Source organism: Diceros bicornis, chromosome 18, assembly GCF_020826845.1.
Source record: "Diceros bicornis minor isolate mBicDic1 chromosome 18, mDicBic1.mat.cur, whole genome shotgun sequence".
In the NCBI taxonomy this organism is placed as follows: Eukaryota; Metazoa; Chordata; class Mammalia; order Perissodactyla; family Rhinocerotidae; genus Diceros; species Diceros bicornis.
Window position 1 is genome coordinate 57992132 of NC_080757.1, and position 13265 is coordinate 58005396.

The 13265-nt window shown below is 44.3% G+C and overlaps 1 protein-coding gene across 7 annotated transcripts in view; it reads left to right on the forward strand.

Annotated features, from left to right (window-relative positions):
• The window catches only part of TNRC6C (trinucleotide repeat containing adaptor 6C), a 147969-nt gene that overhangs the window by 84985 nt on the left and 49719 nt on the right, over positions 1-13265 (forward strand). For all 7 annotated transcript variants that reach the window (XM_058561743.1, XM_058561742.1, XM_058561744.1 and 4 more), the window contains one exon: positions 4407-7004. In XM_058561743.1, coding sequence (XP_058417726.1) covers positions 4407-7004 — 2598 coding nt within the window. The remainder of the gene's footprint in view (positions 1-4406; positions 7005-13265) is intronic.

Here is a 13265-nt window from a genome sequence, read left to right on the forward strand (position 1 = left end):
AACAGAAAATAACAAGTGTTGGCAAGGATATGGAGAAATGGAATCCTTGTGTATTGCTGGTAAGAATGTTTAAAATGGTACAGCCATGTGGAAGACAGCATGGCAGTTCCTCAAAAAGTTATACATAGATTTACCATGTGATCTACCAATTCCACTTCTGGCTATGTACTCAAAAGAATTGAAAGAAGGGACTGGAACAGATATTTGTACACCCATGTTCATAACAGCATTACTCACAATAGCCAAAAAGTGGAAACAACCCAAATTGTCCATGGATAGATAAATGAGTAAACAAAATATAGTCAATCCATGCAGTGGAATATTACTCAGCCTTAAAAAGGAAAGAAATTCTGACACATGCTACAACATGGATGAACCTTGAAGACATTACACTGAGTGAAATCAGCCAGTCACAAAGGACAAATATTGTGTGATTCCATTTATAGGAGATACATGGAATAGTCAAAGTCATAGAAAAAGAAAGTAGGATGGTGGTTACCAGAGTCCGGGGGAAGGGAGAAGTGGCGAGTTATTGTTTAATGGGTATAGAGTGTCAGTTTGGGGTGATGGACAGTGGTGATGGTTGCACAATATGAATATACTTAAAGCCACTGAATTGTATATCAAAAGGGTTAAAGTGGAAAATTTATATTTTTGTACATTTTACCACAATAAAAAAAAATCTTTGGGGCCAGCCCCGTGGCATAGTGGTTGAGTTCAGCACACTCTGCTTCAGCAGCCCGGGTTTGGATCCGAGGTGCGGACCTACACCACTTGTCAACCATGCTGTGGTGGCGACCCACATACAAAATAGAGGAAGATTGGCACAGATGTTAGCTCAGAGCGAATCTTCCTCAGCAAAAAAAAAATCTTTGCTTTAATATTGTAGTTGAGATTGACTCTGCCAAATATATTGATTATTTTTTTGTCTGGTTCTCATGTCAGTGTGTAGAATACATAAGCTCTAGAAATCATAAATTTTAGAGCTGAGAACCTTAGGGATTATGTGCTTCAGCATCATCTGTTTACAGTTGAGAAGTGACTTCAGATTGTTCAGCTAATTGGTAGCTTTAGCTAGAACTTAGGTTTGGTTCTATACATTTAATCTTTTGTGTGTCCAGGAAACATTTATTGGTTGCCTAAATGTGGCCAGCATTAGGGATATAAAACTAGAAAGATACCATCCATGCCCTCAAGGAACTCACCTTCAGAAATTAGACCTAATTCAATGATTAGGTCTGAATCTCTTGGCTCTCATAAAGTTATCACATTTTTCTAACAGTAAAGATTTGCTCTTTTGATTACATTCCTACTAACAGCACTGGATACTTACCTTGGGTACCTTTTGGGGTTCCATCTGTGTCACTTCATTTGATATCACATTTAAGCATTTAATTTGTTAATTTTTTGGAAATATTTTTAAAATAGAAAGTGTACAGATAATAATAAAACTATATTCACAATATAGATTTAGCATAATATTTTGCCATACTTGCTTCAGATCTCTATTTCAGAAATGTTATAGATACTGCCCACAGTCCCATTCTCGTCTCCCCCAAAAGGAGCCACATCTTCAAGTTTTAGAGTGAAAATAACCATCCAAAGTGTGAAACGATGTCTCATGGTTCTAACGTACATTTTTTGCATATGGATGAGGGCGTTTATTGTTGCATGTGTTAGTGGCGATTTGGGTTTCCTCTTCTCTAAATTGCCTGTTCCTGTATTTTGGTTTCCTCTTCTCTAATTGCCTGTTCCTGTCCTTCTGCCGTTTTTGTTGGGTTGTTGGTCTTTTTCTTATTGATTAGTAGGAATTCTTTATTCTGATCATCATCCTTATCTGTTCTATCTTCTTCCTGTCTGTGGCTTGTTTTTTAGCTTCCTTTATATGATGTCTTTTGTCATGCAGATGTTTTTAATGTTAACGTAATCAGATTTATCAACTTTTTTTTATGTCTTCTGTAAGAAGATAAATGTCCCAGGTCATAGAGACCATCTCCCGTATTTTCTTATTAAGCTTAAAAAAGTTTTGCTTTTCATAATTAGGTCTTTAATCCATCTAGAATTTATTTTTGTGTGTGATACGAGGTAGGGATCTCCTTTGATTTTTTTCCATATGGCTAGCCAATTGTCCAGCAGCACTTATTAGCTAGTTCTTCCTTTCTCCACTAGCTTGTAGTGCTATAATTCTTATCCATCAAGGATAAAAACACGTCTTGCAAACTTAACATATAATTGAGTGAGTCCATCAAATTGGGGGCTGAGAAATAGTCAAAAAGCATTTCACATAAACCCTCAAAGTAGACCATTAAAAGGGCTAATCCTTTTACAGTGTGACCTCTTATGGAATGGAAAAGATAATATGTATTCAAAAGGTACCCCACGCCTGGAAAGGAGCGCATTGGTAAGCCAGGTTGTTAACCTCCTGCCTTCTGGGTGTGGGTTGCAGTGAATGCTGCCCTAGTCAAGAGGTGAGTGGCCTGCCTCAGGGTAAACCCTGTCCCTGGGGAGGCAAGACAGCTGGGAGAGTGAACCCTGTAGACTCACTGATAACAAGCAATAATCTCTGTTTTTTAACTTGGTCTTATTTTCTATGTTAAATAATGAATGGCTCATTTATCTCTTTAAATTAGTTATTACATAAGCTAGTTTTTATAGTATATGCAAAAGCAGTAGGGGAAATTGTCATAAACCAGGGTTACACAGACAGCACCTAATACTTGGGATTAAAAAACTTAGTTATTTTATAGTAATTTAGATACTTAAAGTTTTCTGATGCCTGTCTTCGTTTTTCCTTGGTAGTGTTCACCTGAACTTACCTACCTACTTTAGAATCACCTAGAGCATAAGTCTAGATGCGTTATATTCTTTTTAAATCAGGCAACAAAAATCATGTCTTTTTTTTTTTTTTTAAGGTTGAAGTTAGCTTTGATATGTTCTTTCTAGTGATAGTGATAATTCAAACTTCCTCTTTTTCCTTTAGCTCTATCAAACTTTAAAAGAAATTTCCTTTGGGAAACCCAGTGTTACTGTCTATGAGTAAGATTTTTCTTGTTAAAATAAATTTGAAGAGAATATACTGATAAAAAGGTTCTAAAAGAGAAAAAATATTTTATTGCAGTTATCTGTATATCATACTACTTAAACTCTGTCAGGAATTTCTAAATTGTGTGAGTTTGTCGTATGATAAGTTAATTTTTTTATATTATTTTTATTTATTTTTGAGTGATACATACTTGAATAAAGTCTGCTGGAAAATTCATTTGAATGTAAGTTTGATTGCAACATTAGAAATACTCAAATAATTAGAAAACCATAGGAAATAAAATGAAGCTACCAAATACTGGATCCTTTAAAAGGATCATCAGTAAAATGATATAAATACTATAGGAAGATATCGTATAAAGTTATTCTGGGGATCTCCAAAGAAAAGACTATAGGGGCCAGCCCCATGGCTTAGCAGTTAAGTGCATGTGCTCCGCTACTGGCAGCCCGGGTTCGGATCCCGGGCGCACACCAACGCACCCCTTGTCCGGCCATGCTGAGGCGCCGTCCCACATACAGCAGCTATGACATACAACTATCTACTGGGGCTTTGGGGAGAAAAAGGGGAAAAAAAAAAAAAAAGAAAAGACTATAATTTTAGGAAATAGAAAGCAAGTGTAGAAGGAATCCTTAGAAATCCAAGAAGATCAGATGTAGGGCTGAGAATATTTTTTATTAGTGCACAGGAAACAATGATAAACCATAATTGCTGGTAATAACAGATAAAGTAGTATAAATGTAATTAAATGTTTCTAATCCTTAATACCTTGGTGACATAAGATAGCATTTCCTAATTACTCTTCTCTCTCTCTCCCTCCATCCCCCACCCCCAAGATATTGGTTCTGTTATATGATTCTGCAATGCATTTGCAATTCCTTTCTACAGCATGAGCTGTGTAGCTTCTATATAGTACTGTAACTCTAGTTAGAGGTTTTGAAGAGAACTGCAAATTGTATTCAAGAATCCCTGTGAACTTCGTGTTGTTGCCAGTGTTTCCCAAAGAGTCTGAGTGTTTATAGGTGTGTATAAATTTCCAAACTGCTGCATTCCAGTTCAGCAGCTTTCTGTACTACAGGTGCTTTCAAAGATGCTCATGTGCTGATAATGTGCATTGTGATTCTTCTCAAGAGGACTAATAGTGTGGTGTAGTGGTAAGAATTAATATAATTTTAGAAACATTAACTCTTTTTTAAATGGGACCTATTAAGAAGACAAAAAACTTTTTTCTTTAAGTCATTTTTTAGCATTTGTCATTCAGAATTGAAAATTCAAAATAAAGAGCTTCCCCCAAAGCCTAGTTAACAGTTGATTCATTGACAAATAGGAGGAAAATCTAATTTTGAATTTGTTTCATCTTTTTCAGATCTCAGTCACAGTGGATTGGCAGATCATTATGAAAGTTCCCACTGGGGACAGCAGCCCACTTACAGAAGCGAAGCCAACTGCAGCTGGGATAAAGTAATAATAGATAGAACTGATAAGGAGGCGTGGCCTTCCATCACAGGAACAGAGACTGAATCTGCCTCAGAATGTACTACAGACACTGACTCTGCCTCCAACTGTGGCTCAGAGAACAGTAGCATGGCTACAGGGAGTGCCCAGGGCAACTTCACTGGACATACCAAGAAGACCAATGGCAATAATGGCACCAACGGCGCACTCGTCCAAAGCCCTTCGAATCAGAGTGCCCTTGGAGCAGGGGGAGCAAACGGTAATGGAAATGCAGCCAGGGTGTGGGGTATATCCGCACCCTCCAGCTCCGGCCTAGCTCACTGCTCTCTCAGTGCTGGGGATGGGAAAATGGACAACATGATCGGAGATGGGAGAAGTCAGAATTGCTGGGGTGCTTCCAACTCCAATGCTGGCATTAATCTTAACCTTAATCCTAATGCCAACCCAGCTGCCTGGCCTGTGCTTGGACATGAAGGAGCTGTGGCGACAGGCAACCCTTCCAGTATTTGCAGTCCAGTCAGTGCCGTAGGCCAAAATATGGGCACCCACAACGGGAACCCAGCAGGCACTTTGGGTGCTTGGGGGAACTTGCTGCCGCAAGAGAGCACAGAGCCACAAACGTCCACTTCTCAGAATGTGTCTTTCAGCGTACAACCTCAGAACCTTAACACTGATGGACCAAATAACACTAACCCTATGAACTCTCCACCAAACCCTATCAATGCAATGCAGACAAATGGACTGCCAAACTGGGGCATGGCTGTTGGTATGGGGGCCATCATCCCGCCCCACCTGCAAGGCCTTCCTGGTGCTAACGGATCATCAGTTTCTCAAGTCAGTGGGGGCGGTGGTGAAGGAATTAGCAGTTCTGTGTGGGGACTGTCCCCAGGTAACCCTGCCACAGGAAATAGCAATTCTGGGTTCAGTCAGGGGAATGGAGACACTGTGAACTCAGCATTAAGTGCTAAACAAAACGGATCCAGCAGTGCTGTCCAAAAGGAAGGAAATGGAGGAAATGCTTGGGATTCGGGACCTCCTGCTGGTCCTGGAATCCTCACCTGGGGAAGGGGCAGTGGCAACAATGGCGTTGGTAATATCCATTCAGGAGCTTGGGGCCACCCCAGCCGAAGCGCCTCTAACAGTGTGAATGGGGAGTGGGGAAAGCCCCCAAACCAGCATTCCAATAGTGACATCAATGGGAAAGGATCAACAGGGTGGGATAGTCCTAGTGTTAACAGCCAGAATCCTGCCATGCAGCCTGGCAGTGAACACGTGAACTCTTGGGCCAAAGCTGCATCTTCTGGAACTACAGCAAGTGAAGGAAGTAGCGATGGTTCTGGCAGTCACAATGAAGGAAACACTGGGAGGGAAGGAGCAGAAGGCCGAAGGCGAGATAAAGGGATTGTAGACCAAGGGCACATCCAGTTGCCAAGGAACGATCTTGACCCAAGAGTTCTGTCTAATACTGGTTGGGGACAGACTCCAGTAAAGCAAAACACTGCCTGGGAATTTGAAGAATCCCCTAGGTCTGAGAGAAAAAATGACAATGGGACAGAGGCCTGGGGTTGTGCAGCTACTCAGCCTTCAAACTCAGGGGGGAAGAACGATGGGTCCATCATGAACAGTACAAATACCTCTTCAGTATCTGGGTGGGTCAGCTCACCGCCTGCTGCTGTGCCAGCAAACACAGGTTGGGGAGACAGCAGCAACAAAGCGCCAAATGGCCCAGGGGTGTGGGGGGACTCGGTAAGCTCTACTGCTGTCAATAATGCTGCTGCTGCCAAGAGTGGCCACGCGTGGAGTGGGACCGTAAATCAGGAGGACAAGTCACCCACCTGGGGTGAGCCTCAAAAACCCAAATCTCAAAACTGGGGAGATGGACAAAAATCTAATCCAGCCTGGAGTGCAGGAGGGGGAGATTGGGCAGATTCGTCTTCTGTCCTTGGACACTTGGGAGATGGGAAAAAAAATGGCTCTGGATGGGATGCTGACAGTAATCGATCAGGGTCTGGTTGGAATGATGCTACAAGGTCTGGGACCAGTGGCTGGGGCAATGGCACAAATGCAAAGGTGAATCCAGGTACAAACTGGGGAGAGTCTTTAAAACCTGGCCCCCAGCAGAACTGGGCCAGCAAACCCCAAGACAACAATGTGAGTAACTGGGGAGGCGCCGCTTCTGTTAAACAGACGGGAACGGGGTGGATCGGGGGGCCAGTCCCTGTCAAACAAAAGGACAACAGTGAGGCCACGGGCTGGGAAGAACCTTCCCCACCATCCATTCGACGCAAAATGGAAATTGATGATGGTACCTCAGCTTGGGGTGACCCAAGCAATTACAACAACAAAACTGTAAACATGTGGGATAGAAACAACCCGGGCCTCCAGAACAGTACCACAGCCAATAGCACCACCACCACGACCACCACGAGTAACAGCACGAACGTGGGTGAGACGCCGCCGTCACACCAGGCCAGCGCCCAGCTGAATCGATCGCCACTGCTTGGCCCAGGTATGAGAGGGACTTTATATGACTTTAAAAGTAAAAAAAAATAGTTTATCCTCGTTAGATATGCATACATACTCTGACTAGTGTTTTTATAGCAAATGAAATTAAACTAATTTAAGTTCCTTTCACCCTGTAGTATTGTATTTAAGTATTATCCAAAGAGAATAAATAAAGTAGGATTCTCCAGTAGCCTTCTATCCAGGAAAAAAAAAGTATGAAGCACTTTCAATAGAAAGGAAAGGAAAGAAGAAATCCATCTTCATCAGGAAAGATTGGGGACCATTATGTTAGTTTGTGTGTACTTACAAAGTCTTCATTTCTTTATGAGATAAACCAGTGGTTCTCAACCCCGGCTTCCATTAGGATTACGTGGGATCTGGGGGGCCTGGGGGATAACAGTCTCAGAGATTTCTAGTGTTGCTGGTGTGGAGGGAAGCCCATTTGCTGGTGGTTTTTAAAGCTTCACAGGTGTTTCTGATGTCTAGCTAACACTGAAACAAAACTGTTTTTGTAAAATGTGAATGGCATTGGGCCGGCCCGGTGGCGTAGTGGTTAAGTTCGTGCACTCCGCTTCAGTGGCCCAGGGTTCACAGGTTCGGTCACCAGCGTAGACCTACACACCGCTCATCAAGCCATGCTGTGAAAGCATCCTGCATACAAAGTAGAGGAAGATGGGCACAGATGTTATCTCAGGACCAATCTTCCTCAGCAAAAAGAGGAAGATTGGCAACAGATGTGAGCTCAGGGCCAGTCTTCCTCACAAAACAAAAGTGTGAATGGCATTATATGATGCAAGTCATATTTTGATTTCTGTTGAAAGAAAATCCCTAAAATTAGATTAAAACTTGTGTTTTGAGTTCCTGCTTTGTGCAAGGCACTCTGCTAGATACTGTGGTGGAAAAGAAGATGATAAGATGATCCAGACCAGAGCCTGCCCACAGGGCACGAGAGTTGTGACAGAGAAAATGAACACACAGCGTGGACCATGAGAGATGCAGATAGCTTTTGGCTAGGTGTTGTAACCGAAGAACCAGCAGTAGCCCCACATTTCTAACTAGAATGTCGGTCCATGGAACAAGGTATCCCTGGGCTCCAGACATGGAATCTGCCTAAGCCATGAGTGAGAGCTGGGTTCCCCAAATCGCAGAGAGAGAATATAATCCAAATGAGGGCATTATGTTCAGGGCCTTCTCTCTTCTACATACTCAAGCAACTAGAAGCTTCTGCATAAAGGCACACACACAGTGCCGGGAAAGCCCCCCACCTCCTGCCCAGTGCGCTTTCTTTCCTGGCCACTCTGGCTGTTATGTCCTTCTTAGACTGAGCCTCGGTCGGCATCCCTCCAATTTCTATGATTGCTGGTATAGTTTTGGGACAATACAAAACAAGGCTTAATTTCTCTTCCCATTCTACAGTTTTTCAAACTTGCATATGGTTATGTCCCATCTACCCACTCTTCAGAAGTATTCCTAGCTCCTCGTAGTTGTGATAGCTATTCCTCATAGTTGTGATTTTAAATGCTTTTTATTGTCATCTGGAAAAGTTATAGCTTGTGAGGGTCCTTGTGCCCGGAACTGATGTCATTATTATAAGTATGGTTTAACCAGTGCAGAATTAGTTGAGATTATAACCTCCCTCACTCCTAAAACTGTATTCCTGGTAATGCATTCTAAGTTTCATTTAGCCTTTTTGAGCCGTATCACACTATTTGTCTTAAATTTAGCTTGAAATCTGGTCTTTCTTTTTGTTAAGACCACTGGGAGGCCCTCCTCGCTCAGGACTATTTCTGGTGCAGTTGGCTGCTTGGTCCCAAGTATAGAACTTTGTCACTGTAAACTTGCATTCCAGTCCACCAGCCCGTTGAGATCTTTTTGAACCTTGATTCTGTAATCAGCATATTAGTTATTCCTTCCAGTTTTATGCCTTCCCTAAATTTTATAAACATGCCATAAAGACAAGACTAAGGGTAGAGTCCTTGTCCTTTCTCCATGGTCACTCACTCAGTCATCTATATATGGAACTGAATTTGCATCCAGAACCCAATCTACAAGGGAGTCTGGAAAGTGTAGTTTTTTAACTTTGGGCCTCTGTAATACAAGAAGGCTCATAGAAGGCAGTGGAATGGATGCCGAGTGCCTGTTGACTCTGTCGTGTGCAGAGATTTGTTTAAAAAATTGTTCTGACCATGGAATGTCATTCAAACAGGTATGAGTAGAGAATCTGTGGTGCACCCCCACTGCCTTGTACCAAAGCTCCATCAGATAGCCAGTTGAGGCTGGTTGCTTCCATTCCTCTGCCTCTGATCCAGCTCCCACCTCCTCAGTCCCATGATTTATGATCATCCAACAAAGCTCTATAGTTTGTAAGGTTTCTCATGGTCTCATACCCATCTACAGTAATGCTTCTAGGACTGATACCTTTATCTTTTTATTTAGCTTACACTCATTCAAAATACATTGTTGAACACCTGTTGTGTGCTGAGCATAGCAGGCAGATGCTCAGGACATGACAGCGAGAGAAGACAGGAGCTCTGCCCTCCTTGAACCACCAGCTGGCAAGAAGACAAGTACCCACACAATTAAAGTATGGTGTCAACCAGTCATGACCAGGAAAGTATGGCATATAGCATGGCACCTAACCAAGATTTTGATCATGTGGGGTCGGGGTGAACAGACATTGGATAGTAGTACAGAAGAGTATTTCAGATAGACTTGCATATAAGCCCTAGAGGCAAAGAAAAGGTGGCATATTTGAGGAACAAAAAGAAGTTCAGAGTGGTTGGCACTTGAGGTAAGTGGTGGGAGTGACGAGAAGGCCTTGCAGAGAGAAGAAGCTAGAGAGGGGCCAGGGCAAGATCAGGCAAGGTCTTTTAGGAGGTGGATTGTATCCAGAAGTCTAGGAAGCCAGAGAGAAGACTTAAGCAGAGATTGAATGATCAGACTTATTCATAGAATCATTCCAGCTGTAAAATTAAGAATGGATCAATGGGAAGCAAAGCTGGAGAAGAGGATCTGAGCTTGGCCAGTGTTTTGGTGGTGATGGTAGCGGCCTGGATTGGAATAGTGGCAGGGGACTGGAGACAGAGATGGCAGCAAGACTTGGAAACTGGATGTGTGAGCAAAGAAGAAAGATCAGCAAAGAGAGTTCAGAGCTTGGGCAGGTGGGCAGATAACTGTGTCATTCACTGACTTATCCGGGAACACAGCAGGAAGCACATGTCCCATGGAGATGACAATAGAAGTTGGATATAGAAGACTGGGTCTCAGCCAGAGATAAGGCTGAAGGTACAGCTATGGGAAAGTAGTGGTGATGAGTAGAGGGGCAAGGTCAAGAGCAGAAATTTAGTTTAAGATGGTGGAGTTTTGAGCATGTTTAAAAGCTGATAGAGGGCCGGCCTGGTGGCTTAGCGGTTGAGCGCGCGCGCTCCGCTACTGGCGGCCTGGGTTCAGATCCCGGGCGCGCACCAACGCACCACTTCTCTGGCCACGCTGAGGCCGCGTCCCACATACAGCAACTAGAAGGATGTGCAGCTATGACATACAACCATCTACTGGGGCTTGGCGGCGGGGCGGGGGGGGGGGGGGGTCGCGCAGGGCGAGGATTGGCAATAGATGTTAGCTCAAAGCCACTCTTCCTCAGCAAAAAGAGGAGGATTAGCACAGATGTTAGCTCAGGGCTGATCTCCCTCACAAAAAAATAAAGAAATAAAAATAAAAGCTGATAGAAAGAAGCAAGTAGAGAGGGAGAATAGATGCAAAGGGAGGAGATCCCTTTGTCCAGTCAGAGAGAGGGCACTTCATACGTCTTGTGGAGGAGGCCAGGCTGTCTGTGACCAGAGGGCAAGGGGCACCTTCTGGTGTTCTTTATTCCCCGAGAGCATTGAGGGCATAACCTAGAGTGGAGGGGGGAGGGGAGGGCCTAGGTGTGAGCAGAGGCGAAGTTTGCATTAGCCTGTGTGGAGAACGGAACCGAGAGCTGCCCAGGGGCCCCCGAAGGATTGCTAGCCGATGTGCACTGTTCCACAGTGGACAAACATTCATTTATTCAGCACTCTGGTTTTGGGAGATACAGCAGGGAACAAAGCAGACAGAATCCAGGACAGCAGGGAACAAAAGAGACAGAAGTCCTGCCCTGGTGGGGCAAGTGCTCCGGGAAGGGAGCCAAGGCTACATGAGTGAGCAAGTATGTGTGTCGTGTGTCCGGTGGTGAGAATGGTGTGGAGAAAGGAAGCGGGGAAGGGAGTCAGGAGTGCTGTGGGCAAGGGGAGGGAGTGTCGTCTTGTGTAGAGAGGCCTGGGCATGTGGGCCGCTGTTTGGGTTTCCCTGGAAGCGTTCAGCAGCTGGGATGAAAGGAGAGCTGTCCTCCTTTCTGCCTTCAGTTCAAATACCACTGCTCTCCACAGCCTCCCCTGCTCCACCAGCTGGACGTGAGCCCTCCAGCCCTCCAGCCTCCTCTCAGATTCCTTGGCAATTCACTTTTACTTCTCTGAGCCACCACATCAGAAATCCTGTATGGAGCTCAAGACTATTTTAGCCTCTACATACACTTCAGTGTCACCAAACCAAAGATCAAAAACCTGGTGGTCCTTGAGCTGTACCTGGTCCCACAAACGTGCCTGTTGGCCCACATTTTTCATGTGAATAAATATTTTTTAATGAAAATGTTTTATGTAAAATTCCAGATTTCTAGCTTCTTTTGGGAACCTGGAAGGTCTGACACATTGGGTGCACATGGCAGCAGTCAACTGGAGTGGTACCTGTAGATAGGGCCTGTGCTTTCTAGTTTACCACACTCCCCACCACTCCCCATTGTGTCCCAGCACTGAGGCTTTTGAGCAGTAGCCATTGATCATCCAGCTTGTGCTGTTGCTCTTCTTATGTGGGCCTATTCACATTGGCTGGCTCGCTGAGGTATTTGAATTTGTGATTCCTATTTTTTACTAATCTATGACTAACATTTCTAGGCACTTAAATTTTATAAAGTACTTGAGGGGAACAGAGGAAGCAAGAAGGAAGAAAGATAATTGATGCCAAAAATGAAGGGATATAGACATTAGGACATGGTATGGTCTAGTGGGAGATGCCAGTAATGTAAAATTTAGTGGTGTGATTAGCATTGTAGTAGCAGTATGCACAAAGTATTCTGAGAAGAGTTGATGGTTAAAAATAGCTGTCATGTCCCACCCACCCAAGACTTTCTCCTGGAAACTCTCGTTCCCATGGCTGTGCTCATAGGTCACAGCTGGAGCCCCTTCCTGCTCCTGCTCATCGTTTCCTGGGAAAGTTCCAGCTGAAGTGTGCCCTTGTGCCCACACGGGGTCCTGGCGATGAGCGTGGGCTGGCAGTGCTTGGTCCTCCCATGTAAGCCTCACAGCCCCTTGGGCCTCATTTCACAGGTGAAACCTGGGAGGTGAAGTAGCTTACTGAGGGCACACGTGTGGTGACGAGGTGGCTTGGCCTCAGATGTGTGATATGTAGCTTGCCTGCTGCATTTCTTTTTTTTATTTTTATTTTTTAAATTTTGTGTGTGTGTGTGTGTGTGTGTGTGAGAGAGAGAGAGAGAGGGAGGGAGAGAGAGAGAGGAGAGAGAGAGAGAGAGGGAGAGAGAGAGGGAGAGAGGGAGAGAGGGGGAGAGAGAGAGAGAGAGAGGAAGATCAGCCGTGAGCTAACATCCATGCTAATCCTCCTCTTTTTGCTAGGAAGACCGGCCCTGAGCTAACATCTATTGCCAATCCTCCTCCTTTTTTTTTTTCCCCCAAAGCCCCAGTAGATAGTTGTATGTCATAGCTGCACATCCTTCTAGTTGCTGTATGTGGGACACGGCCTCCGCATGGCCAGAGAAGCGGTGCATCGGTGCGCGCCCGGGATCCGAACCCAGGCCACCAGTAGCGGAGGGCGCGCACTTCACCGCTAAGCCACGGGGCCAGCCCGCCTGCTGCATTTCTAAAGTATTACATCCATGACACCCCACAGAGATTGGAACCACATTGCATTTGTGATTTTTTTCCTCTTTTTGTTACCCTTAGAAGCTACTCTTACTGGGACTCTACCCTGGATAAATGCATTTCTCTTTAGTTAGAAGGGCCAAGATCATTCTTTTTTATATGAAAAATATTCATAGATAATTTTTTTAACAAATTGTGTATATTATCACTGAATGTAGAAGAAGGACACTGTGTTCCATCCCCCACGGTGATGTTGCCGTGTTCCTTTTTACCCCTGCAGCCCCTGGGCCTTAGGCACGCATGTGATCTGTAGTTGTAGC